The 27,626-nt window shown below is 46.9% G+C and overlaps 1 protein-coding gene across 2 annotated transcripts; it reads right to left on the bottom strand.

Moving 5' to 3' along the window:
• Nucleotides 1-416: 416 nt before the first annotated feature.
• TMEM255A (transmembrane protein 255A) lies at nucleotides 417-26,993 on the bottom strand. Of its 2 annotated transcripts, none has more exons than XM_027687340.1 (9): nucleotides 26,892-26,993; nucleotides 22,471-22,613; nucleotides 18,369-18,431; nucleotides 13,938-14,027; nucleotides 12,045-12,107; nucleotides 11,023-11,111; nucleotides 7,364-7,526; nucleotides 5,928-6,071; nucleotides 417-3,123 (listed from the first exon to the last, which is right to left on the bottom strand). In XM_027687340.1, exons 1-9 carry the CDS (start codon nucleotides 26,947-26,949, stop codon nucleotides 2,965-2,967), a joined length of 972 nt encoding a protein of 323 aa, XP_027543141.1. In that variant the 5' UTR covers nucleotides 26,950-26,993; the 3' UTR covers nucleotides 417-2,964. The 2 variants fall into 2 exon arrangements, with proteins under 2 accessions (XP_027543141.1, XP_027543142.1); XM_027687341.1 differs by having other exon boundaries at nucleotides 7,364-7,523.
• Between the last annotated feature and the right edge of the window lie 633 nt (nucleotides 26,994-27,626).

The following is a 27,626-nucleotide window of genomic DNA, read 5'->3' as shown; positions in this document are numbered from 1 at the left end:
TAACATCAAGGAGCAGCTGACTTCATCAGGACAGAATTAGGCCCATGATAAGTAAAGGAGACACCGAGACTCCACTGTCTACATTATTCATCTGTGTGTTGAAGCAAAAAATCAGCAGTAATGCCTTTATAGTGCTAGAGGTCAGGGCACCATGTTATATGGGTAGAACTGCAGAATTACAAAGCGTAGGGACATCTGGGGCTTTCAAAAACAGAATTTAAAAAAGGTGTCTTTGGTTAATCCTGGTATAAAAACACATTTCCAGTATAACAAGTAGAGGTGGGGTGTTTTTTTTTGTTTGTTGGGTTTTTCTTTTTTTTTTTTTATTCACAGTGCAATTATACTGGAATTTCTCAACTAACATTAAGGATGCTTGTAAGACAGGAAAGTTGTTAAAATGTAAAGTGCAATTTATAAATGTTTACAAAAGTCACACAATTTTATTTAACTTTGGTAAAGTAATAAAAGGGTACATATGAGCCACAATCTTGACATTCTCATAAGAAATGATGAATACAGTGCAGAATGTTGCAGTTACATTAAACGCTTAGTTTTGCTCAAGCAGAAGGACACAGGTAATTCAACAGAAAATTCTACCAGTAATTTTTTTAAATGTGAAAATGGCCTTGTCCTTTTATAGTGAATTTAAAGCAGCAATGTAACTTTTGCTTAAGTATTCCTTAGAAAAAATGAGAATTTGGATATTTCCTAAGTTTAATATTTTTCAGCTCAAAAGCAGTAATTTCCCAGTTGTTTCTCTGCCAGTAAATTATGTTCCCCTCAGGAGTTTCAGTCCTGTCCTGTGTGTCCCCTAGTCCTTCTAGCCCTATTTAGTTGACAGGCACAAATGGTAGAGTGTTTGTCAGTAGTGGGACAGGACTGTTAGCCGTTATCTCAAAGATACAGCAATAAAATGTTTTCTGATACTAAATTGATGTGCTAGTTTTGTGGGGAGTTTTATCAAGAGAAGTACTGTCTGTTTTGAAATTGCCCATGATCTCTTTATCAAGATTTAATTCAGTAAAATGTAATATAAAATGGAGGATGCCCTAGTATATGAATTTATTTTCAGTATGCAAATTTATAGGAGCTGCACTTCAACAACTTATAGTAAAACAAAATGTGACCAGGATATGTTTTGCATACACTACTGCTTTAAATCCATAAGTTGTATTCCTTTCTCCAGCTGTTCAGTTCCCCTTCTTACTGGAGAAAAGTTACACTTGCTTCTGGATAAACAATATTATCCTTTAACATACTAACATAGTGATTAGTATTTGACAGTGGAAATGATAAGGTTAACACAGAGTCTAGCCTAAAGGCTTTGCAAATGCATAGGATTAAAAACAGCATTATAAAGTGTGGGTGTACTTTCAAAAGTGAGATCAGAGACTTCAGTGTTTGTTTTCCATGTTGACAGCATTTTAATTGATTTTAATTTTTTTTAAAATAGATTAAAAGGAGATGGCACAATTTAAAATCCAACTGGATTTCTCCCTACCCCACTAGCATATATTCCACTTTTTGATTCTGAAAGCCAGATTTAACTTCTAGGTGCCTTTTGGTCTGCATCAGTTGCAAGTAAAGGTAGGCAACTGAGAATTAGAGTCAACAAACTGATGCCAAGGAAATTAAATCTTTAGGAAGTAAGTAGTAAAATGGCAATACCTTATTTGTATCCCTGAAGTAAGCAGTTGAGAACGCTCAGGTTGAGCAGCTCAGATCTGAACACTGTCATCTGAAATCACTTCCTGGAGTAGAACCACACTTTACAGGTCAGTGTGTCACATATCAAAGCTGACCTCCTTTTGTTATGCAGGATGCATGCAAAATCTGCTTTAATCTAGATCAGTCAGCATAGTCATCAGCTGAAGATTAAATGAAAGTCACAACAGTAATTGCAAATTCCTCAGTTTCATCCTATATTACAGGGTGTTGAATTTTACTGTGTGAGACTTATGTCTTGGAGAACTAGTAGTGGATATTCCTTATGTGCAGCCCATAATACAGCTACTAAAACAGTGCTTATTCAGGGAGCCGATTCAGTCCATTAAAAAAGTTAAAAGTACAAGCTTCAAAAAAAATCCCAACCAAACAAAAGGGGAATAAATAAATAAATTATGTTTTCACTGCACTGTTTCAGTGACTTGTGGACAGCTTCTGTTGCTCTTTATAGGAATACAAGGGTGATTTGGGCAGTGCAACCACCCAAAATGCTTGACTTCAGCTTTACTTACACAGAATTCAGAGAGACAACTCCATTTCACCTTCCATTTCACTTTAAGAAGCATTCTGAAATAAAAACAGCTTGCCTATTAAAGATTCCCCCCCTCAAAAAAGCAATGTTCCAGTTGTTTTGCTACAATCTATGAGACTATCCTAGGATGTTACCTCTTTTCAATAGGGTTGAAGTTTGAGACACTGTCGCAATTCCCCCAAGGTTTTTCCAGTGTGTGGGCTGTAACCAACAAGTGATGTGTGCCAGGTCCTGTGCCTCCCTGCCCAAAATCCCAGCAATTGGAGCCTGAAGGCCAAACAAAACCAGTGTCGAGTGACACTGTTTGGGAGCACCCTCACCTTAAACAGATTGATGGTCTCTGGCAACTATCGATCCTGGCTACCCTTACTTCAGCTTGGCACAAGGTGGAGTAAGGCAGACCAGAATCTGTCATCTGTGTTGGATCGCTTTATTAAAAATCAAGGACTACATGAACCAAAGAGGCTGACATTTAGGTCACCTGCTACTCACCAACACTTTAAAACATCAGCAGTCTGTCCCCTCCGTCACAGGCCATTGCTGAACTTCTGAAATAAGTCTCGCAAGAAAGAACAGTCCAATCTAATATTTGTATTTGCAATTCTCTTCTGTATCTATCCTCCTGCTGCCTCCCACAGTAAAATATAAATACAAAATGTTCACAATTATTTCGATGGCAAGTATTTCTGTCTTCTTTCCCACATTCTTTATGGTGTGTAAGGTGGTGGCTTTTCAAAAGGGGGAAAATACGGTGGCGAGTAGCGAGGCGGCGCATTAGAGGCCCACATATAGCTGGGGGATGGCGACATAGACTGCGGGTCATCGGAGAGGCCAGAAGGAGTGGAGGCTGGAAACACGCTGGAATGCTGCAGAGAGACAGCAAGAAGGCTGTAATGTAACCACTTCATAATGTCAAGGACCTCGGCAAAGCGATACTTGATTACCAAGCAGTTCAAAATTAACAGTGCAAGGTTCGCCTCTGCAAAACCTGTACATACAAATAACAATTCTGTTACTTCCACTTGCGCCTGTGCTGGTTTTGGCTGTGAAAGAGTTAATTTTCTTCATAGCAGCTGGTAGGGGGCTGTGGTTTGGATTTCCGCTGGAATTCAGGGATGTTTCCCTTATCACTGAGCAGCACTTACCCAGAGCCAAGGTCTTTTCTGCTCCTCACCCCACCCCACCAGGGAGGAGGCTGGGGGAGCACAAAGAGCTGGGAGGGGACAGAGCTGGGACAGCTGATCCCAACTGACCCAAGGGATATCCCAGACCATATGGCTTTTTGCTTTGCTTGTGCATGTGGCCTTTGCTTTACTGTCCCACGAATGTTCTCACTTTTGATTCTCTCCCTGATCCCCCCCCCATCTGTGTGGGGCCCAACTGGTTGAGGTCAAACCACGACAACTCTTCTGGCCACTAATACACGGTGGGTTTGCCCCAGACAGCCGTGGTGCCCCTGTGCTGCTGTTGGCCACCTGGCCCACCAGAACAGGCCACCTGCAGAGCAAACAGCGTTTGGTGGTGCCTGGACACACCAGCAAACACTGGGGCAGAGCCCAGGCACCACACACCCCTCCACCACCCTTTGGCTGCGGCACAAACTGAAATCCCAAATGTTCCTGGCTTAGGGCCCTGGCAGAGACCCAAGTGTGAGGAGGATTTGCACTGCACTGCCAGGGGCATGGGAGTGCCCATGGGAAGATGGCTCTAATTCCTCCTTCAACACAGGGTGAAAGGCAGAGAAGGTCAACGCTTGCCTGCGCTCTCCTGTCAGAGCCAAACGTGGCTCAGGGTCTGCGGAAGTCAAAACTCTGAGGCTTTCTCACCCAGTTGCCCCCAACCAAGAACACAATGAGGAGTAAGATGTTGACACTGCTTCCACCAGGACCTTTTCCTACTGCCCAGTTCCCATCACAGCCCCCTGCAAAGGCCTGGTGCCTTCCTCACCACTGGAGGAGTGTGGAGTGTCATTAGCAATGGCACAAAGTAGTGGCTGCTGCAACACCCACCAGCTCTCCCAAAAACCAGAGAGCTGGGTCTGCCATTTTAGATTTGTGTGTGAAAGCTCTTGCAGGGGCACAGGCTTTCTCAGAAATTCTAGAATAGTGCCATTTTTTTCCTGTGAAAGATGTGTGGGATGAGTGGGAAGCACTCTTGCACCAGAGGCAATGATCCTCCGAAAGGGATTTGAGGGGCAAGGCTGGGCCTGCTCTGTGCACTGCAGGATGGCAGAGAAGAAGGTGTCAGGGTGGTACAGTCACTGCTTGGAGCAGAGTAGGGTTCAAGGCAAGAGAGTCTCCACAGCCAGAGGCTCAGCTAAGGCTCTCATGCAGGCCCCCAAGTTTCCTGGAAGATACACAAAGCACGGACTTGGAATTGCATCTGAAAGAGAGACTTGGCTATATTAAATTTAGATTACCTGAATTTATGCCCAGCTTTTGTGCTGACTCCTAAGCCAACACCTGTGCTCACAGCACTGAGACCCAGAGACTTTGATCCGTCCAGCTGAGCTCTAAGTGTTAGCAGAGCCCAGCAGTACTTCCAGATAACAAGCAGGAAAATCCACCCATGCTGAGCTCTCTGCAGGTACTGGGGCTACTGCACTCACAAATCCTGAGTCTGACAGCACTTAGAACTGCTGAGAAGCTGAGAAGAGCACTTTGCAGATGAGCTTGGTTTGGTATGCACTGAGGTTGGTATTTTTGTGAACGATACGATGCCAGTGACTGTCCCAGGTTTCATTAATCTCAAAAATGCATCACAAATCTGTATACATAAATCCTAGAAATTGTGATATAAATATTCAAGCATACCTAGGAAGTCCTGACAGCAGTGTTGTCTAGTGGCACTAGCAGTAAAACCAGAAAGGTTTAGATTTGTGTTAACTTTTATGCATGGCTCTGATGAGGGAGATGGTGGCTGTCACAGAGCACACATCTTAGTTGATTTCTAAGACCTTAACCTCTTGTTAATAAAAAAAAGTCTTCAGCCCCGATGGTTGCAAAGAAAATGTATGATGTGTTATCATCACCACTGTGGTAACATCCACCTGACAAAAGAGCTGAGGAGAAAATGTCCTCATGTGCTTCACCAGTGAGAGCTGAAAGCTTCACATGAACGCACCACAGCTCCATAATTCAAAGACGAAGGGATGCATTACAGCAGAGGTGATGTTTGGAGAGACCACTCTTAGACCAGCTGAACCATGTGGAGAAAAAACACACAATAGCTTTTCAGGTATCATGTCTCTTCAGGAGCTCAAACAGCTTGTTTCCAAAAGCTCATCTGTTTCTCTCAGACACAGCAGTTGGCCCAATAAAGTCTAGCACCTGAACACCTGGCTTTGCCTCTCTCCTCAGAACACTGCAGAGCCAGAGGGAATGCCTATTTTTAATGTGGCCTCTACTAGTGAGAGGTGGGGAAGGCAGGCAGGCAGCAGGTTCTGTTGCCCTCACTTCAAAGACAGCTTTCAGGAAAACACCGCCTCAGTAAGAGAGAGCACTACCAAGGACTTGGTCTTTCCTACCTAGTAGGAAAGATTGGATATTTTCTGCAGGAACAAGAAAATTAAGCTGTGTGAATGATGGGAAGGCAGGTCTCCAGAGTCCTGCAGGACTGGCTGGATTTAACCTTGCTGCTAAACAAGAAAACATCCCGTAACATTCCCCACCTGAAAGTCATATGCAGAGTAGGGAGGCAGGTGAGGAGTGCTGTGGTAGTAGGTGTTGTAAGATGTCACTTGTGGCCTTGAGTAGTAGGTCACTGAAGGGTGTGCATTTTCAACCGTACAGTTCAGCGTAGGGAGGGAAGGAGTCTGTTAAAACAAAAAGAAGAGAATTTCAGGCTGCTAACCAAGTCATGGAAAGCTGACAGCTGAATGAAAGCAGAAATGATTTAGAGGAGCACTGTGTGTCTTTAGACCTCAATTCTGTTGAATTAGCAACTGGCAATCCAGTTCCCTCTCAGGGCAGCAGCTAAGTCCCAAGGTCATTTCATTCATCACCCACTCATTGCTCCCTCTCAGATTCCATAGAACAAGCTGGTAATAGCCCAGTGCACACCAGTACTCAGACAAAACAGATTTGCATCTTCACAAGTAGGAGAAATGATCCATTAATTCTGATTACTCTGTTATTCAGCGCATTTTGAGATATTTCAAATCCTCTTGTACTGCTGTTCACAGACACTTCTATGCATCTTTTTTTTTTGCAGAGGTTTAGAGGCTCTCTGGTGTGGATCAAATCTCAAAGGGCTCCAATGCACAGCTGGGAATGTGTCTCCTATTTTATTTGGGAAGATACTGGTGAGTCTGAAAAGAGTTCAGAGTTCTGCAATATGGCATCCTTAGTGCAGGGCCCAAGATTTCTTTGTAAGAAAAATGTATAGCCAGGACAACAAATGCTCTTTTTCTGTGTGTCTCATTTTGTATTTTTCCAAATAAGTCACAAGAGACTGAAAAAAACCCAAGTGTATCTGCTGAATGTTCAGTTCTCCCCACTGATTTGTGCTGTTCAGAACAAAACTGTATGGAAGGTGGCCTGGTTAAGTGAGGGTATTTCAAAGCTCATGTTGTCAGAACAGCATTTTCTCCATTATCTGAAGTTTGGTTTTGATCCCCAGTTCACCGTTCCAGATTCCACGCCATGAAGAAACAAGATGGAGAGTTTCAGCCTAACACAGCTGCTTTAACAGCCTGTAAAGCTCAGAACCCTACTACTGCTATAAAATCAACAATTCATGAGCAACCACCACACATTTCCTTGTAGAATGAGAATGCTATGAAAAGGAAGATCAATTTTTAAGAAAGAGCTTATTTTCATTCATCCTGGTATTGCTAACACCTCTGAGAAGGTTCCTTTTGAAAATACAACCTCCTAATTCTGTTCATCTTTTCAAACTGTGCTCAGGTGGTGACTCGAGATCAGAAAAGTGAATCACTTCCACTTTCCCCTCACAGTTATTTCTTGCCCTCCTTTTCATCCTGATTGCAGTCATGCATAGATAATTTGCATGGAAATACTAATAGCTGTTCTCATGATTATTTTTAAAAGGCAATTTGCCTGATTTTTTTTGCCTTAATATACAGAGAAATTGATACCCTCTTACCATGTCTTTAAAGCCTCCAAGGATTGCTGCTGTAATGATCCCCAGGAATAGCCCCACTATGTTCAGAATTGTTGCTGACCAGAGCAAGTGGTAAAGGTGGATGATGTCCTGGCAGCTGCTGACATCAATGTATTCATAGTAGCCTCCAGAAATCTCCACTCTGCTAGATTAGGAAAGAAAACAATAATGATAAAAAACTGCACCATGCATCATAAAACCTAAGTACTTCTCTGGACAGTAAAATACATTCTGCAATTCAATGACAGCCTGGACCTGACTACCAAGGGAGTGGGGATAAAGCCTGGTAGATCCAATGCTTGTGCCATCCAAGATCTCCCTGCACAATGACAGCAGAAGGCTGATCTGCTCTGAAACAAACAAGGCCTGCAAACACCCAAATATCCTTGAGTGTGAATCTGCTGGTTATTTCCATCATCTGAAATCTCCTCAGAGGTCCTGCAGGCTTCCCAAGGACGAAGCAGCCTCTACAACGGCCTGGCACCCTGGCAGGGAGAGGTCTTTCTGCTTGCATTTTTAAGCTTTTCCACAGGCAGAAAAGAGATAGAGAAAACTTGGTGGAATCCAGTGAGGTCATTATTTTGGAAAACGAAAAGCAGCTCCTGCAACACGTGGGCTGGAGTCTTGCAGCGGGATTGTAGGGATAGGTACAATTGTGGAAGAATTTGTGATGGAAAGCTAGAACTTGATTTCACTTAGGAAGGCTGCAAAATGCCTTCTGAAATGGGTTAGATGTTCTTTTCCTTCCTTCTGCATTTCAGAAAGTTGCAGGGAGCAGCTGTGAGCAAGCTATCTCCCTGGTATGTAGAGAGATAACACGTTATCAGATGTGTACAAGGCCTCCTCTGGACAGAGAGGGTGGGGGAGTAGAGAGAAGATACAAAAAGCTTTGGAGAAGGCAGGGCATTGCCTTTTTCCCCTGGGGGCCCAGTGCACAGCATCATTAATAAATGGTCCTTGCATCTTAAATAAACCCTTTTTTTAATCCTTCCACTGCCTTGGCATTCTCGGGAAGAATGAAGCCAGACAAGGGCCAGAAAGCAAATATAACTATATGAATAGTAGAGAGTTAAATTCAGAATATAAGTATAAGCAAGAGCAGAAAAACTTAGTTTTAGAAATAATCAGAAATGATGATTCATTAAAGTATGCAGAACATACTGGTACAGCAGAACAGAAACTCATGTACTTAGAAGAACACCCTGATAAAGAAGGAAGATGGGCCAAGATCTGGGTATCCCTGCAAAATCATCAGAAACTCTTGCCAGATGCACTAGAAAGTCAGCCAAAGTGAGAAAGTTCACAAAGTTCATGATGAGGATGGGAGGCGGGCAGGGGGTTCCCCGAGGCTGAAGAACGGAATGACCCTCCCAGATTCTCCCCAAATTGAAGACCACACCTCTAACTCCGCCTAAACTCCACCTGTTATGAATATTGATAATGTATGTTGCAATTCTATGCATATGCATGCAGAAGTGTTGTAATCACTTGTAAAAATCATATATAAACCTGTTCCTTTATTGATAAGGCGGAGCAGTTGTTCCAGGATGACCTGACTGTTCCCCGGGCATTCCGGAGGCCCGCGTAATAAAGTACCTCCTGCTTAAAGGCTACAAACTTTGTCTCTAAGCAGTTTCTTTTGTTCGTGCCTTTTTGGGGGCAAAATCTTGGCATCAAGAATACCTGCATACGTTTTACCTTACAGGGATTCTTCAGGAATGACTTCTCTCTGCCTGCTGGGCAGGACACAGGCTGGCCTTCAGCATCTCATATGTAGTGGGCTACAGCAAATTCCCCTTCAGAAAACATATTTATCAGGGACAGACAATATTAAGAGCTTATGAGTGACTTGTCTCTCAGCTCACATACAGGGTTAGGCTCAAACTGCACAAGGGCTTTGAGGAAATGGGGAAGAACAGGCTCATACTGAAGGTCAAGAAGCAGGAGATCCAGGCTCAGGTCCCCAACAGACTCTGCAAGCCCTTCAGGACCTGTCCCCTTTCACAAGAGCCACACTCCTTCCCTCATTGCTCAACTTTGACTTCTCTCCTTTCTTTTTTCCCGTATTTTATTGTAGCAGGCCACTGCAGGAGACACTGCAACGAGGAGACAGGGCTTCCAAGCAGAATGGAGGCAGAGCACAAGCACAGGTCACAAAAACCTGCACGTTGGCTGGCACGACCTCCGTGTGACCTGAGCACACACCGTGACCGCCTCCAACAATACAACCTGTGTGTGCTGCTGGCAAGGGCTCGTTCCTATGGAGATGAGTCAGAGTGCAGAGCTCTCAGCCAGCCCTGGTGCACCGACCAGAACATTCTGCACTGTTCAGAGACGTACAGCATGTACTTATCCACGGGAAGGGGCTCGTCCTGAGCTGCTACAGCCGGACATCGGGAAGGATGCAAGACTGCCATCACTTTTTCTGCATTTTCCATCCTTTACATGTGCACTAACCAGTCTTGAATGTCCATGCCTTTCTTAATGAGATCCCAAAAGAATCAGCACCTCCTCAGTGAAGGATATTTTTGTGGTGCTAAGCAAGATCAAGATGGTAACAACTAGTATCTTGTATCAAAGAGGGGAAAATGGGTCAGAGGCAGGACCCTGAACCAGGCTGCCTGGGGACAGAAAACCCCAAAACCAAAAGAAAGGGAAATACAGAAAAGTTTCAAGCTTTTCTATTCCAAACACTTCTCTGTGAATCGCTCTCTTCAGCCAGTACAAAGAGATAATGTTCTGTAAATTGCCAAAGGAAGGTGTGAGCTTCACCCCTCTGCAACGGCTTTCACAGACACAAAGTCCTACAAAGACCAGGGATCACGTTTCCCAGCACAGGGAACCACCCACCCTCTCCCAACAGCAGCTTTTGATCTTCCTCCACCACAGTAAATGATTTAAGTGGGGGCCAGCCCAGCTAAGTACTGTGAGAAATGCTAAGCCTGGAACAGCCCTAGGCAAGAACGAGCACTAAAAAAATCAATTTATTAATTGCTTGCTGACACACATTAGAGACTCCACATGATATAAGCAGCACATGCTGTATATGAAGCTGGCTTAGGCACAGTAGCCTGATCTAGCTGGTGTGGCTCTGGATTAGTAAGCACCTCTGACTCTTCATTGCTCAGTGCTGATTCACCTTTCAACCCCCTGTGACCATGAACGATATTCAGAAATGGGCAGAGAGGTTTATGAACACCAGCCTGTGAACTCTCCTCCCTGTTGGCAAGGTGGGGAATGAAACGGTCACAAGGAGAGGAAGAACACTGTCCCAGTTTTTACACCGATAATCATCTAAAACAAAATAAGACCCAGGGAACAAGCAGTGCCAACAGAGAAGGAAGGTGACAGTAGGGGGGAAAACTGGGGAGGACACCAAGCACGAAAGCAATGGAAACTCCTGTCCTCTTCATTCTTCCAGCTGGGCTGGCCCAGAGCATGCTCACCCACAGCTGGGATGGCTTCACACACCCCTTTATTTGGTTAGCTTTTGTCTGGGACTCCTGGTGGCTGGTAACCACAGCATAAGATCCCTTCCCACAACAACTGTCATTAACCGATACTGTCCTGGCCTGCCAGACACCTGCAAGGCAGACACCTGTTTGCCCTTCCCACGGCCAGGAATGGCATTTTTGGCTTACTTCCCACAGTTGTACAGGTCACAGCAGAAGCAGGTATTGGTTTTTATTTTTGGTGTGCAGGGGGCACGGCGTTGTGGGTGACAGATCGCCTGTGTGAACACAGAGAAAAATACATAAAGCACAATAGGACATCCTCAAACAGTTTCTGCTGCTATTTGGCTTGCTCTACATGTAGATTTTGCACTGATCTCCAGATTAGCCCAAGGCAGATTTTTCTTTCCTTATCTTGCTCCTGCAAAGTCCACAGTTACTGGAATAAAGATGTACTAGACTAGAACAGACCAGCATTTCCTTTCACAGTGGGGAACTCACAGACAAGCCCACGCCTGCATAGGAAGGGGGTTTGCAGCTCTTACAGGCAGCCGAGGTGTTGCTGAACAAACAGGGCTCACCACACAGCAACTCAGAGCACAGAGCTGTCAACAGCAGGGTGCAAACTGAGAGCAAGAATTCCATACTGGTGCATAACTCACCAACGTGGTCATTGTCTGCCCGTGGGTGGTAACACCCAAGCTCACATGGACAGGCTTTGGCCTGAAAAGGGAGTGGACCCCACCAATGCTGTGGGTAGTACTTAACTTTGCACCTCAAGCAGGCATTCTAATTTGGAATGTAGTGGTTATTCAAAACTACTTGGGAGCCCTGAGAGGCTTCTCTTTGGAGAATACAATAGCAGGGGTGCAGAGGCTGGTACACGTTGGTCAAACCCACAGAAATTACTGCTGTCTGAACTCTTAACCCACCACCCTAATCCCATAATGAATGCACAGCTGAAGATCTAGAGAAACTGGTGTATTTTCCTATTCCCCATCCCCTCCTCTCCACCTGCTCCTTCACTAATGAGGCAGAACCAAGCATGGAGGAATTCACCTCCTTGAGTCCTCCCACCCCAGGCCCAGCCTCCCACCCCCTCCTCACTTTTCAGACCTCCAGGACACTGGAGCAGACTCCTGGCAGCAGGTTGCTCCACCTGCACCACGAAGCTGCCCCTTCAGAGGCAGCACAGCCAAACCTGCTCTCACCTCAGGCGGGGTCGTGCTCTTGGAGTAGTACTGACATCGCCCCGCGTACAGCGGCCTCAGGTCCTGCCGGGGGAAAGGCACCAGGATCACTACTGCAGCAAAACCAAAACAATCACCTAAAGGGGCTGGGGAAACTTAGGGACTGTTTTGTACCACCCCAGCCATGGCACCCCCCACCCCAGCTCCCTGAGCCCTGGGTGATGTTTGACCCTGGTCCTTGGAAGGATGTATTTGTTACAGCTGGCACAGGAGGAGCAGGGTCTTAAGATGGGCTTGTTTGGGTGATGGTGGACATACTGAACTGAAGGATCTATTCCTCATCCCCCCAGACACATCCTAGAGCTGCCTGACATGTTTCTGAGGGTTCTTCATGCTGATTCATAACAATTTCTTGTTAATTGTTGGCAAATTTGTCTTTCCTAGGCTCTTCAGTGACTTGTGGGAAAGCTTGAGGATTACCAATGGCTCAGCCTGCAAACAAACACGCATTAATGCCTCCTTTTGGGGCAGTTTGGTCTCCAGGGCAAAACCTCAAGGAAAGTAATGCTGGAGGTGTATCCACATCAGTGAGCCCTTCCCAGGAGCAGCCAGACTGGCTCTCCAGGTGTCTGATCCAAAGCTCAGAGTGGCAGTGGCAGCAGCAGGCAAGGGAGCAAGGCATTGTCTCCAGCAAGACAATGACATTTTTGGACTGTCAGGTGGTAAAGTGAGGCCAAAAGCCCATCTGTTCATCAAGAGGCAGAAACCAGAGCCCTTGTCATCCCACCTGCTCAGCTCTGGTTGCCTCAGACACACAGACATCCCCAGGACCAGCTGGGAGGGGTTGCCAGCTCATGCCACCACCCAACCCTTGAGGTCAGCACCTAAAAATCCCAGAGCAGGTCTGCAGGGCTCAGACCCACATAGCCAGGATCAGGAGTCAAAGGAGCTTCACCTTTTTATCAAAGCTAATGCTTCACACACCCTTGCAAGGGGAGTCAGAGATGGCCAGGACTTGCTGGTTGCATCCAGACAGCTGGACACCTATCACACATCTGAGCAGAGCTGCCCTTGGCTCTGACAGCAAATCCTGCTGTCCAGCCACCTTTCCACCCCTGGAACACTCAGGGGCAGGAAAGGACAGCCAGTTTTACAAGGAGAGTAACAAGCCAGCTGACAGAGGGAGTTTCTACTTCATGGGTAATTCTGACCGTCTAAAATTCCTTTCCATTCTCATCACAAATAAAACCCCAATCTGTTTTTTTAATCCCATTTCACCAAAAATTTCAAAAGAAGTCAGCAAACTGTGGAGTTTCAGGACAAAAATCTGTTTGCAGTTAGAAGTTTCAATTGAAAAGCTGAAATGGAATCGTGTTTTTTCATTTCTGTACTAATAACTGAAGCTTTTGCACTTGCCACTGCACTAGTGATTGGTCGTGACAGCAGCAGCTCATCATTTTTTTAAGTCACCAAATGGAAACTGCGAACAACTGTTTCCTGTTTATACTCTAATGCTTTAATGAGCTTTGTATCAAATTGCTTCATTCTACTACAACATTCAGTGGTTGACTCTGCATTAAGAACTACCTCTGCCTACATTTAAAACAAAATAGATGTTACTGGCCATATTTTGTCCCTTGGTGATAGCTGTATTTCACATTACATCTTAAGAGACTCACTACTAACACATAAAGCACACACACAAAAAGTTTTAAGATCTTAATTCTTCATGCTAATTTAAAAATATTTTTTAAAAAAGGTACATTTTTCTAAAGCTCATGATTTAAAACAGCATTCAGCACATGGTGTATATTTGCAGGGTTTGATGTGTCCCGATACAGGACTGCAGACACCATCACTTGCTTTCCTAGAGTATAAGCATTGCAGGACCTGTGTTTTCCTGGAAGCACTTACTATGTGTCTGGCAGCAAAGACACCGTCTACTATGGCACAGCAGAACGCAGCAATGACACCAAAGCTGATGAAGACGATCGATGCAACCAGCTGAGAAAGGAAAACAAAGCAAAGTATCATCTGCCTCTCCACAACCAAGTGATTTGTGCCCTCTCCACAAGGATACCTAAACCACAGTCAATAAGCCCTCAAGCAATCAATGACCCAAATGTTTGCCTGGGCTGCCCAGCCTGCTCTCACTGAAGGCAGTGGGATGTGTGTCTGCTCTGGCAGAGCGGCAGGAGCAGCAGCACTGTGCCAGACTGGTTCTCTGGGCACTTGAGATAGTAATGCAGGTTTTCCCATGACTCCAAAAGGCTAAACTTAGGCTGAGGATACACCTCCTCTTCTGGCTGCTGCTGTCCTTAACTCTTCCCTAACACAATCCAGAAGGATCCTATGTGTATTTTTAAAGTACCTGAGGATTTTCAGGTTAATCACATCGGTTTTACCTAGATCTCCCTAAGTGAAAACAGGGCTTCTTCCAGCAACATCCATGTGCAGACCAGGGCAGCTTGAGCAACGAGTGGGGATGCAGGAGGGCTCGCTTGGGACAGTGGAAATGGTCCCTGTACAATTGCTGACTTCACTTAGCTTCAGAATGAGAGAAAATAAAATGGTTTTCTAGATGAGGCAAGTATTCAAGGCATAGACATAAAACCTGCAGCAGCAGATGGAGCAGACTGTGAAATGATCCCAGTGACCACATGAACACGTCACGGCCACTAGGCTGCTACTGGAATATTAGATGCTGTGCCACAAACTACTTGCAGATGGCAGCAGGTGACAAGTTTTCCAGGATCAGATCCTACACTGGGACCTTGGTTCTGTCAGCTGTAAACACCTGCATTTCCCCCCCACTCAGCCCCAGCATCTCCACATCTGGGTCCCAACTCACATTATCCATCACAGTCACCCTGTTTCACAACCAAACCAGTGAAATTACACAAGGGGAGAAGGTGCAGCTTCTCACAGTCTCAGTGGAAGAATGGGGCTTATGGCTTAGGTTATTTTGTAGCAAGTTTGGTTTTCCTCTGTACTGTCCTTTTTTTCATACATACATGAAAGAGGATATTTTCCCTAAATAGCATGAGCCTTGGAGATGGGAAGTGAGCCAAACACTAAATATATACAATTAGGGTATTTGTCGGTCATGCCTGCTTGCAGATAGGAGCTGCTAATATGGTTGTTTAAAATAAATACAAGGTTAATGATGATACTTTCATAACAGCCCTACCAAGAGATAAGGATCTAATGCTAGAAATGGGTTTGCTCACTTTATTTACACAGTTTCCTCTCTCTCAGCTGGAGAAAGAAAAGCCTGAAAACCAAACACTGAGAATTTATGATAAGGAAAAATCAAACAGCAAATAGAAATATACAAATTAATTTTTAAAACCTCAGTATTCAATTTGCCACCGAGATTTTTGATTTGGGCTTAATACTGTTACTGTAGCAAGCAGAAGCCCCTCTCAAGAGCTGAGTGATATTCTTGATTGGTCTTCACTCATCTAGCTCTTGATGAAGTCAGCCACACCAAGTAGCACTCAGATAAGACAAACTGGGTTTGGACAGTGCAGGAAGCAGGAGTGTCCTGGGCCGAGGATCCCTTTAGGTGACCGTACAGCCACACATGGGCTGTGAAGCTGTTGGTTCTCACTCTTCCCTGGCCTGGATGACTGTCATAAAGGCACGTAAACCGCTGACTCCTCAGCTGAAAACTGCTGAGCGGGCAGCTGGGCTGGGCCAGAGCTGCCTGCAGGGCGGGCAGCTGGGCCTCCCTGGGGGGACGAGAGCTCTCCCTTCCTTTGGCAAGTGGGAAGTGCAGATGTGTGGCATGGCAGTCAGCATGCTTGGGTGGGAAAAAACAGAGAGGTCTATTCCTGACAGGAGGCAGGAGAGAAGTGAGGAGTGAGTGCTGCTTCAGCTTAGCTCTCCCCGTAAGCCACACTGGCTCACTCGACTCCTCACGCTCCCCAGTCACCTGACGGACAGAAACACGCACGAGAACACGGCTGCAGAAGTTGCTTTTAGCTTTTTCTGCCATCAGCTACGTAACAAGCCAGACCCAGACTGTCTTTTAGCAAACTAGGACACTGGGGAAGTTCACAGGAGACAAAAAAATAAATCCTGCGCTGCCAGTGGCATTATGGAAACATGTAATGGACAAAGCTGCCCCCGGGCAAGGAGGAGGTGTGACTAAAGCACAGGGGCAATAAGTGACAGCTACTGCATGTCCTCTCTGCGGTCAGAGCAGAGACACACTCGCTGCCGGCCGAGGCAGCAGTGACGCAATCCCTGCAAAGCTGGGTCATGTGTGCTTTTTAGGACACAAAATGATAGAGAGATGAAAAGAACAAACACAGGCTACCCAGGGCTCTTCAGAATAACCAAACAGTCAAGTCAGAGCCATGCTGGCACTCGTGGGCACTCCTGTGAAGGGTCCAGGATTGGCACAACATGGTCATTGCTCAACCAGGCACTGACACGCTGCTAATACAGGATGAGCAAGAGGCTGAAACCCCGCTAGGACAGAAAGAACAGGACATGTTGCTCTTGCAGAGCCAGGGTGAAAACAACAAAAAATATCCACTGGGAAACTCACCTCCCCTGCACCCTGTCTGACTGTGGGAAAGGCAGATGTCCTCTCCTGCAGGGTCTGCCTCACCCTCTCCCTCTGGCTCTGCAGGGAGCCTGCTATTTGCAAAGCAAAGGCTAAGGCAGCACAGCCAAGCCTCTGGATTTGGACAGGCAGGAATTTCTCCCATTTCCCCCTGCAGCTTGGCCACCACGCCTTAGCCTTGGTCAGCAGCACACCCTGCTAATCTGACCCCTGAGCCCCCTCCCAGAGGCAGCTCCACCCCTGCAGAAGCAGCAGCAGCCCAGTGGGACAGGCTGCAGGGACCAGCACCACTTCCCTCAGCCCTCTGCTGCCTCACACCAGAAGGCTGGAGAGATCTTGCTGCCAGAGCATGGGGAAACCACCGGGGCGGGGGATTGACGCCGCTCTCCTGGGAGAGCCCAGCCAAGGCAGGAGACAGATCTGCCCACAGGGTGCTCCAGGAGCTGGACTGCTCCTCCCCACATGCTACCTCTGGCCAGCCATGTGTGGGCAAGCAGAGGAAACAGGCTTGGAAAGATTGAGCTCGACAGCCTGCCAGGACAGTATTGGGTACCAACTTCTACTGATCTTTCTCTACCCCCACTTTTTGCTAAATTCTCCAAAAAGCCTTCCCCCTGCCCTAAGCCCTGTTACTGACGTCTCCAAGCACTACAGCCCCTACCTCCAGGCACAGGCATCAAGGTGTGGGGTTTGTGAAACAGCATCTGCAAGATGCCATCAGAGACCCAGACAAGTCCACAAGTGTCCTGTGCTTGCCAAGAGGGGTAATCTGAGCCAGCTCCATCCCCACTGCACAGAGAGACCCCCTCCCACCCCAGCACAAGCTCAGTTGTGATCGTCTCCCCCAGTTTGTGCTATTTGCATGTTCACTGCCCACCTGCTCTCTTCTGAATGTTGCTCCCAGCCCCAGCACACAAAGCCCTCCTTGCAGCACAAGAAGGGAACCTGAGAGCACTGTGGGCTGCACACCTGGTCCAGCCAGCACCTCCTGTGCTTCTGAGGTCCCCAACTGCTGCTCTACAGTATGCAAAGTTTCTTGGTTTTCCTTCTCACTGGAAGAGGTGTTTGGAAACAGGAACCCGCAACAGGTGTGTTAATAAGCAATGCTGGAGAGATTGACTGCTTTTCAGTTACACCAGTCTTCATGCTTTTTGTCATGATGATATCTCAAGTGATTTATGTTGTAGACATTTGTAGAGCAGACAGCTCTGAGCACTCCTGTCCTCAGGAAGGACTTTCTGCTGGGCTCTCTAGGGGATTTCACCTCCAGACTGGCTGTTACACCAGCTGCTTGATCTTCTCCTCTAACCATTGCTTAGAATAGAAAGTGGCCAACAGCAATTTTTCCAGAGTTCTGGGCTTCAAAGTATTTATTTTAAAAGATTTAAAATAACTATATTATTTTTATCTTATTTACCATATTATGTATCACATTCTGAGACAGCTCAAAAGAAAAAGCCCTGGGCATGAGTCTGTGAAGCACTGACTATCCTGAAAACTCCAAATGCTCAATTTCAAGCTCTTTAAAAAAATCCCACCAAGTTCAGTGAGACTGTGTATAGTCACTTTGTGCTTCCTTGAGCATTTTTTTTTTAATTTAAAAATAGCAGAGTTAACAGCCTTGTTCTCCTGGGCTGCCAGAAACCATTTCTAGTTCTCAAGAGGTATGCAATACTACCCTGGAAGAGTTAGGAAAACCAATAATACTATTTACATACAATACTTGAGTTACTGTCATTTTTTTAGAGAAGTTTCTATAAAGAACTTACCATTTGCCTTTTGTTTTCTATCAAGTTTGATCCAATTATTCCAAGAAACGACCCAAAACCAAGCTGAAAAACAACGTATTGTTAGCATTTAGATCAGGATGATACCCAACATATTTTGTATACAGACAGAACACATTTAAATCCAGAAGCAGCAAAAGAACATACTGTGGATGTGTGAGCACTCTTCGTTAGCAAGAAACCAGTGGAGTCTCACTAGCAGGAACTATCAGGTGTATCCCACATATGGCACTAAAAGCGTGTGTAGAAACCAAAAGGATGAGTTCTGAATTCCATCCCCGCCCCAGTGATGCTGAGTAATGGCTGGTGGATGAGGATATGCATTGCTGTCTTGGAACAACCCTACCAACGCTCAGGACTCTCCAGATGCAAACCTTGCAGGACCATGGCACTAACATCTGCAGGACCAGGCTTCTGTAGCCTCACCAAGCCTGTAAGCAATCACCTCAGTTTTTAACTCAGAGACTTTCTTGATCTGAAGTATGAAATAAGGGAGATTTACACTTGAGCAGATTTAACAGCCTTCTGCCTTCTCCTACTCCTCCCTCATTTCCAGGGGTGAGGATGCATTCACCAGGGTCTTCTACCAGAAGAGCTCACGCCAACCCAGCCAACAGAACAAGCTACTGCAGCAAAAGCATCTTTTTTTGCTGCCATAACTGACAACACTTATTTCAGCTCAGTGAAGTAATCCAGGAGCGTGATTTTCCACCTCCTTTCTCCACAGCCTTAAGCTATTTAGCTACACTAAGTAGAAGTTTCCAGGACAGAGCACACCTCAGCCAGGCCAGAAACAGGGACTTCAAGGAGGAACCACAGACTATGAGAGGAGATGCAGAAGTACTTCTGTGTCACGCCAAGAAAGGTCTCTGGTTGGTCTAGAGCACATCCATCTCCAATTCCATGGGTCAGCAAAATGAGAAATGCCAGAAAATTCCTACAGTTGGACCTGTCATATTAAGCAGGTGCAAATCCAGACAACAGACCAAGGGACAGTGAAGATCTGGGTGAGAACACCCAATAACTGGCCAATTCCCCAGGAAGCAGAACAAAGCATGAGACAAACTGCACTGATTCAAGAATGAGCCAACCAACCTGGAATCAATATTTTAAGATCCAGGAATAGAAAACAAAGGGTTAATAAGCCCAATACTATCAGGTAGAGGCATGTACAGAGATTAACAGACACAAATGTGATGAAAAGTTGGGCTTAAATCTTCTTCTGCCCTGCTTACGCCCAGTAACCTTTGGTGCAGTGCCGTGGGCAGCGAGGGCAGCTGGCTCAAACAGCAGGGCTCAAAGCAGAGCAGCTGATCAGGCAACACACACCTAAGGCAAATGCTCAAGAAAAATGTTTTGTGCCCTTTGAGTTTTATAAGAGAGATATCCACATGGTCTTTCAGAGCGGCTTCAAATCAAAAGGTGAAATACCTCAGATAATCTAAGATAATTCAAAAAGAAGAAATTACAGCAAGTCTGTACATCCAACAGGTGAAGACCAAATAAATTTAGTGGATTCTCCTTAACAGGAATTCTCATTGCATTAATGGAAAAACTACTCATTCTTCTATGGATGGGACAAAGAGATCTTAGGAATCTGCATCAACTGCATCATTAATTTGCTGATGGATGTGATGCCTTAGGATGTCTGGTTTGAAAGGAGGACAGGACACAAAATGAATGCACTTTTCCAGCCCGAAGCCAACATCCCTGGCAAGGAACCACTACAGAAGAGGTTTGCCAGTGAAAGCATAAGAAAGGTCAGTCATTTACACAGATTCTGGAAGCTGTTGTAACTTGGAGACAACACATGTATCTTAGAGTCTCACTTCACAAGGGTGCTTGCCCTGTGCACCTGATCATTAGTCTTATCTGCTGAGCACCACTGTTATATTCCAGGCTTCCCTATCCCAGCTCAGTCATCCAGGTACAGGTGAGGACATTTCCCACAGAGACACAGCCAGGGTGCTCACTGATGTAGTCATGAAGGTTGGGTCGTCATGGAGGAGGGTGAGGGCAGCCTGTCCACAGGACATGTAACTGCACCCTCTGCTTCAGCTTCTCCAGTTGTACCAAAGAGGAACTGAATTGTTTTGGGAAAAAACTAACCTCAAACCCTCAAAAAACCCAATCAAACAAAATCCCACTTGTGTGGATGGTCTCCAGTGCCCAGTTCTGCCCTTCCTTGGAAGAAGAGGCCTGGGAAGACAATCCCCTGCATTAGATAGTCACTTCTTTGCATGTCCCTTCCTCCACAAGAGGTGTTTGCCCAAGTTGAAGGGGCAAAGAAGGGTGCATGAGGCGTGGCAGCGATGAGACTTCTGGCTCTGTGTTTTCCTTACCTTACCTACCAACACAGGGCACTCAGGGTATGACTAACAGTGCACAGAATCCCTGATGGAAATGCAAGCAGGCCTAACAGCAATGTGAGGTTCTGGATGACAAGAGTGGTAAGGAGCTGCTTCTTCAGGGCTGTGGAAGTCACCTGCCTGGGGACAGCTCACCGAGTACTCGTGCACCGCAGCAAGCCCTTTTTCCCAGTAAAGGGAGAAAGCCCAGCTTGTTATGAAACATCAGCTATTTTAAGCACCTGCTGAAGCATCCAGCAGCACACTGGAATGTTTTCCTGTGCAGGGAGACAGGTGAGGTCATCACACATTACCACACAGTGGATTAATGAACCGAGAGGCAGAATTTGGTGACAAACAGAAATTGCCAGGGTGCCTCTGAATAAAGTAACTCAACGCCCTTCCCAAGTCCAGGAATTCATTAATTCCTTGAGTAGACTAAGTCCTAAAAAAGCATTAGTGATGCTGACGTTCCCAGTCCATAAATAGCACGGGAGATGTCAAGGGGACGTGAGCAACAGACTCAACCCATCTGCATCAGTCTGCAGGACCTGCTCTGAAGCACGAGGTTCAGCTCAGGCTGACAGGGTGTAGGCTAAGTGTGGAGCGTTTGAAACCCTTCTCAACACCTTCTTTCTATACTTCTCTTTAGAAAAGATCAGGCCTAAATGCAGGAGTTACTGTGAGAAACCAGAAAACCTAAACAGAAGAGGCCCAACATAATCTGTAACAACATTCCACACCAAGGGCTGTAAAGGGGCTTTCTTCAGTCATAGGGGAACTCGGTCACAGAGAAGTATAAAGCTCCCTGAGATCTGCAATGCATGGCAAATAAATCAAACAGCAGTAAGTCAAGAACAAGCCTCCACCTAGTTATCTAGACTGTTTCAAGCCTCCAAATCAGAAGTGCAGCACTCCACAGCTGTTAGACCAGAAACCTCTAGCTGGGGCTACTATCTGCACTCAGTATGCTAAGACACCTATTTTGACTGCAGTTCAGTGCTTCTTTTTGAGCATATCTCAGACATGCCCAGGAACAGACCAGGACCTGCTTTCCAGCTCGGGTTAGACCTTTGCTCATACTGGGAGAGGCATGATGTACTTGCCCCTTATGCTTCTGCAGGAGGATATACATCTAGTAGCAGGAAGGCTGGACACCAGTAGTCTTCTCTAAATTAAGCCATTTGAAGCTACAAGATTGTCCTTTCCCACTTTCAGCTGTTGATAACAAAAAAGAAGAAATAGATGTGCTTGTGGCTTTGATGTACATGCTCCCCTGGCAAACTGCCACAGCTCCTCATCCAGGGACTCCAAGTCATTAAACACTTTGGCAAGTGAACTTTATCACCACAAGTCACGTGAACAGTGTTCCAAGACCTGGTCTCTCAACTACTCTTGGCACCTGTGGTCCTTCTTTGCCTCACTTCTGCCTGGGCTGAATGTGATCTGTGCAAACAAAGAAGTTCTACAGTTCCTTCTACTGACATAAAGCCTGTCATACCATTAGCTCAAAAGCATGTTATTACCTAAGCTCAGAGGAAGCTGCCATTTGGATGGGATTTTTGCATGGGAATGAGCAGCAGGTGCAAAATAATAATAAAACAAATAAATCAAATGGCAATGAAGTAACTGAGCAAAATATTCAGGACAAGATCACCCTTTATAACATTTGCAGCATTACAAGGGACTTTGTAGGCAATAAGTTTTCTAGACCTACCTAGGAGTTCTATACTTACAATAACCCCTGGGTAATAACCTCCAACAGTCACATTTTGGGTTCTTGTTGTAGCAGCTAGGCCCACCGTTAGAATTAATACTGACACAATGAGGAGAGTCACAGTTACGTAGAGGGAATTTCTTTTTCTTCTATTGAACGACCCTAAAAACACACACACACAACAGAATTTGCTGATTCCATCTGGGGACAGTCACAACACCACAAGTTTCTCCTCCCACCGCCAACCACATCATGGTGAATTTCCTTTCTTCCAACCTGAGAATATTTTTGGGTTTGGCTGTCACTTTTCACCTTCACTAACATGCTTTATCAAGCGTTACTAGGGCATCTGAATCCACATTTACTTATCATTGCTCTGACATAGATGAAGAGAGCCTTAAGAACTGTAACTCTGCAAAGCTCATTTAGATACATCAGAGTCTCCCAGCCCCTCTGGCCTGGGGCAATTGAGCTAATGAGAAATATTCCCATTAGGCACTTACATATTTTCTGATCTGTCTGCTTACATCAAGCTAAATAACCACACTGTATGCTGCTTGTTTTGAGGGGGGCAATCTTGGCTGTAATCACAAGGCATCCACGATTTTCCATGCAAATGAGACATCACCAGTAACAGCCACTTCTCCCTCTCCTGTAGTATCATCCCCTACTTTCAGCAAGGACCAGCTATTTTTACATGCTTGAATAATGAATTTGTGGATTAGTAAAACTCATCTACAGCTGCCTGATGATGAGGTTTTTTCTTTTATATATTTATAGATCTCCCCAAATGAACATAAATATAAAAGAGTGATTCCACCAGCCAAGAGGAAAGCTGGCTGTGACGTTACGCTCAGCAACATCCTTAGGTGTGTTTGCTCAGTGTGTGCTCTGCCATCTTCATATCACTCTGTGGAAAAATCCTTTTGATTATATTTCATATATTATGTAGACATACATAAGTCCTACCAGCACCTGCAAGAGTGGCTGGCAGGACAATGGACTATAACAGCCCCCTGCCACATTCCCAGTGGGCTGCTGGGGCCATCCTGAATCCCATTCCCACAGCCTGGGGCTCTCCAACGTGCCCGGGGAGCAGGTAAAGGTAATTCCCACCCCAGAGGTTCCCAAGCCATGTGCATGCTCCCAGCACTTCTCAGGGTATTTCAGAGAAGGGCAGGGAACATGTCCCAAGGGCAAGGAGCTGCTTTCACCATTGCTGAGTGTATTCCCTAAAGGAAACCATCTTGGGAATCCCCATCTGAGGTGTTCAAGGGCTCCCTGACAGCCTCTACATGGCTAGATAAAACACCTGCAGAAAGGCCAAGACTTGGCCAAGCCAAACACAACCTCCTTGTCCAAATTCTCCAGAAAGAGGAGCACACCAGGCTGGGCATTTTCTGTCTCAGAGGTGTACACCCCAGGTGCCCACAAGCCCTTCCATAGGGTTGTGCATATCTGCAGAGCTGACAGAGAGATCTTTTCACCCCAGCAGCTACACCAGTGCAGCCATATGGACACACACTGGTACAAATTATCTCCCTTCCTCCACAGGGACAGCTCTGCCCAGGGAAAAGGGCAGCAGCTCCCCACTGCTCCTCCACACCCGCTCCAGCCTGACCCACCACCGTGGCAGGAGTGCTCCCTCTCCATGCTCTGGACTGGCACAGCTGCCATGGGCATGGGACTGGATCATTTCACCCGCATCAATCAGATGAGCTTAAAATCACAGACAAGTCCTAAACTTGGGGCTTGAAAGCCCAACACAAGGAGGTCACAGAATCACAGAATGGGTAAGGCTGGAAAGGACCACTGGAGGTCATCTAGTCCAACCTCCCTGCTCAAGCAGGCTCCCCTAGATGAAAGGCAAGAGAGGTTTGTAAAGAGAAGCACCATCCTTTCTGACTGACCAGTGTCTCTGGAAAGAAAGCTCTCCACCTGCAAACCTTCTGCTTGTGTCCCAGAGCACTGACTGCACCAGTGGGACATCACTGGTTCTAAGAGCAAGGAGCCTGACAACTAGTTAGTCCTTAGTTGGAATGAACAGCTACACAGTTACTAATTTCAAACCAAAAAAAATTAAATAACTACTAAAAAACCTTAAGATGCAGGCTGGTTCTTTTCTCAATGATCCTTAGTTTTTCATGCCATGCTTTTACAGCCTGGAGATAAAGGTACCCAACTGTTTGCTGCTTGTTGTATTTGGGGTTACTCTTTTTATTCTCCTAAATCTGTCAAATAAGTTAATAATATAAAATCTACTCTTCTAAAGCATTCAAAATTCATCAAGATATTAAGCCTTTCTGTATGTAAGCCTCCCAAATACTATCACTTGTGCCACACTGCAGTTCCAATATAACCATTTAAATGCAAGTGTCCCATAAATTTCTTAAAATTCCATAGCACTGGGACCAAAATTTAGCTGAACAAAACTTTAGAACCTGGAGAGAAACTGCTGCTTCTTACACAGATTAGTTCTGAAAGGAGAGAAAGAACGAACCCGTCTTGCTTCCCCATGATTACCAAACTTCTGTTTACTGCTACAGTTTGGCTGGCAAATGAGCAGAGGGTAAACAAACCCAGCCATATGTTCCTTGCACAGCTCAGACTGTGCACGGTTGGGCTGTGTGGGCGTGCAGATGTTTGTGTGCCCTGCAAAACCACCCTGCAGAGCACGGCCGAGTGGGCGCCGTGGGCACACGGGCACAAACCAGCGCTCCTGCGCTGCCATCACAGATGCTGCCAAAAGTTACCACCAAAACACCTGCAAAATGAGCCATTTGTCTCAAAACCGGAGTATTTTTCTACAGCATTTCTGCAGAAAAACACCCTAAAAGAAGCAGTTTGAAACACTGTTCATGGATTCTGAACTTGTTTTGGCACCACCATGTTTTCCACTCTTCGTTTCCACATTGTTTCCCTGGTCAGGAGTGGCAAACGTCAAAATGCAATAGAGAAGAGAAGCAAAATGTTTCCCACTGGAAAATTTCTGAAAGGTTTTCAATATTCCTCATAAGATTAAATAAAAAATAAAACCTTTTATTCCAAGTTCTGACAAAACCAACGATAGTCCTTTACCTTGATACTGAAGAGAGATGTGAAACTGAACAGATAATGTGATTACCTCCACTTTAGCTCTGCACTGGGACACTAATTACATTTCTTCTTTCTCTGAAAACACATTTTGCTACGTGTGTAGAGAGAAAGTGGTTTTGTACTTCTATAAAGATGCCTGCAGCTGTTTCAGCATACATGGACTCATACTCAGTATCTCTGTTGATAGCTGCTGAAGGGCTGCCCTGGCAAAATCATCTCCCTCAACATTAATTTTTGCTGAAAGAATTCCCCATCACATCGTGCTCCTCTTTGTTCCTGAGCTTGGTACAGCTCTGTAGACAGAAGCAGAGCTACAAGAGCTTTGCTATCTCTGCTTTTAAGAGATAGCAATAGCCTTTTCTCTGTGATTTATCCCAATTAGATACCTCAAAACTCACAGTGCTTACCACAGTGAGAGTATACAAGGTGGTCGGAAACACTGCTTAACTCTGGGAGGGAGATGTAAAGAAATTACTGCTATCCATAGTCTGGCTATTGCTTTTGCTAAAATGGCACTGCAAATGTGGACTGGTCTTAGAAATATCATTTTTATGTTAAGCATCAGAAACATCCTTTTATTATCCTTGCCATATATAAACACACTCTAAAGACAAGGTTGTAGCAGGTTTTTGCAGATTACTTTAAAAGTTTGCAATAATGTGTATCTTTGTACTGCCCTTGATGTACTTCTGTTTTTTCCTGATTATTAGAAGAAAACAGACAAGATGGCACAGAAACAGCACCGACTTCTCCATCTTGTTCTTTGGGGGGGGGGGGGGGGAAAACCAGAAAGCGAAGAATAAGCGCAAAGTAGCCCAAGGAAGAAGCCAGCTTCAACTTTTACCCCGAGAAAACGGGGGGGGGGGGGGTAGATGGTACCGAGCCTCCCTCTCCTCAGCCCCTCTCCTTTTGTTCCATTTTTTCTGCTAAAACCGCGCCAGCGTGGGAGCGGTGACCCCACCGCCCCCCGACTGCGGGCCCGGCAGCGCACGGGCGGGGGGCTGCGGGGGCTGCGGGGCTCCTGCCCCGCTCGGGCGGAGCGAGGGTGGGGGGATCTCAGCCCGCACTCGGGGACGGGCGGTCCCCGGCCCCAGCAGCGGCCGCTCCAGAGGATGCTGCTGCTGCTGCCGCCGCTGCGGGGCCGGGCAGCGACCCGCCCGCGGGGGTCCCGCCGCAGCGGCCGCGGGGGCTGCGGGGACACACGGACCGTGCCCTGCGGCCGGACCCGCGCCCAGCGGGGAAGCGGCCCCGGCCCCGCAGCCCCGCCGGGTCCCCGCGCACCCACCGCCCCTCACGGCCCCGCGCACCCGGCCCCGCCCGGGGTGCCCCCGGCCCGGCACTCACCCACGGAGTCGGGCAGGGCCACGCCGCCCGGGCGCTGCTGAGTCAGGGACTGCCGCATGGTGCCGGTGCCGCCGCTCCCGCCGCAGCCGCGGGGCCACGGCGGCGGCCACAGCCCCGGCACCGGCTGCGCCGCGCCTGCGCAGCGGGGCGGGAACGGAGCGGCGGGGCCGGCACGGAACCGGGCAGCGCCGAGCAGAGCCGAACCGAACCGAACAGCGCCGAACGGAACCGAACTGCACCGAACGGAACCGAACAGAACCGAACCGCACCGCCCACCGCACCCCCGGGTCCGCGGGGAGCGCTCGTCCTTCCCAAGTGACTGCCCGGGGCCGTCCCGCTGGAAACAGCGGAGCGACAGTGCCCCAGGAGGGGTTGGGGAGGGAGGGACAGAGCTGCTGCCCCATCTGCGGAGGGGACAGAGCCCCTACCCCATCTCCGGAGGGGACAGAGGTGCTGCCCCTTCTCCGGGAGGTCCCACCGCACTCACCGGCAGCCTGGCCAGAGGGGCTCCCCGCCTCGCTGGTGTTGGCTCTCCCCATCTTTCTCCAGCCCCTTTACCCTCAGCAGCTCCCACCCCTCTCCAGCCCTGGGACATTCTGTCCTTCACCAAACACCTCCCTGGCACCTCTCTGTTACCCCGTCCTCCCCATCTCCCTCCTCCCTGAGGTGTGGGTGACAGTCCCGGGCAGCCACACGGCCACGGCCACCGGCCCAATGTTTTATTTCCCGGTGCTC

The sequence above is a fragment of the Neopelma chrysocephalum genome, unplaced genomic scaffold (genome assembly GCF_003984885.1).
Source record: "Neopelma chrysocephalum unplaced genomic scaffold, ASM398488v2 Primary Assembly neopelma1_73b, whole genome shotgun sequence".
Classification (NCBI taxonomy): Eukaryota; Metazoa; Chordata; class Aves; order Passeriformes; family Pipridae; genus Neopelma; species Neopelma chrysocephalum.
Note: the sequence above shows the minus strand (reverse complement) of the source record. Positions and strands in the feature narration are given on the sequence as shown.

What these genes read in the sequence shown, in the direction of transcription:
- TMEM255A (XM_027687340.1), bottom strand. Translation starts at nt 26,949, where the DNA reads ATGCGGCAGTCCCTGACTCAGCAGCGCCCGGGCGGCGTGGCCCTGCCC. An exon ending in GTTATTACCCAGGGGTTATT is followed by an intron (nt 18,432 to 22,470) that starts GTAAGTATAGAA and finishes GTTGTTTTTCAG; the next exon opens with CTTGGTTTTGGGTCGTTTCT. An exon ending in TTGGAGGCTTTAAAGACATG is followed by an intron (nt 6,072 to 7,363) that starts GTAAGAGGGTAT and finishes TTGTTTTAACAG; the next exon opens with ACTCCTTCCCTCCCTACGCT.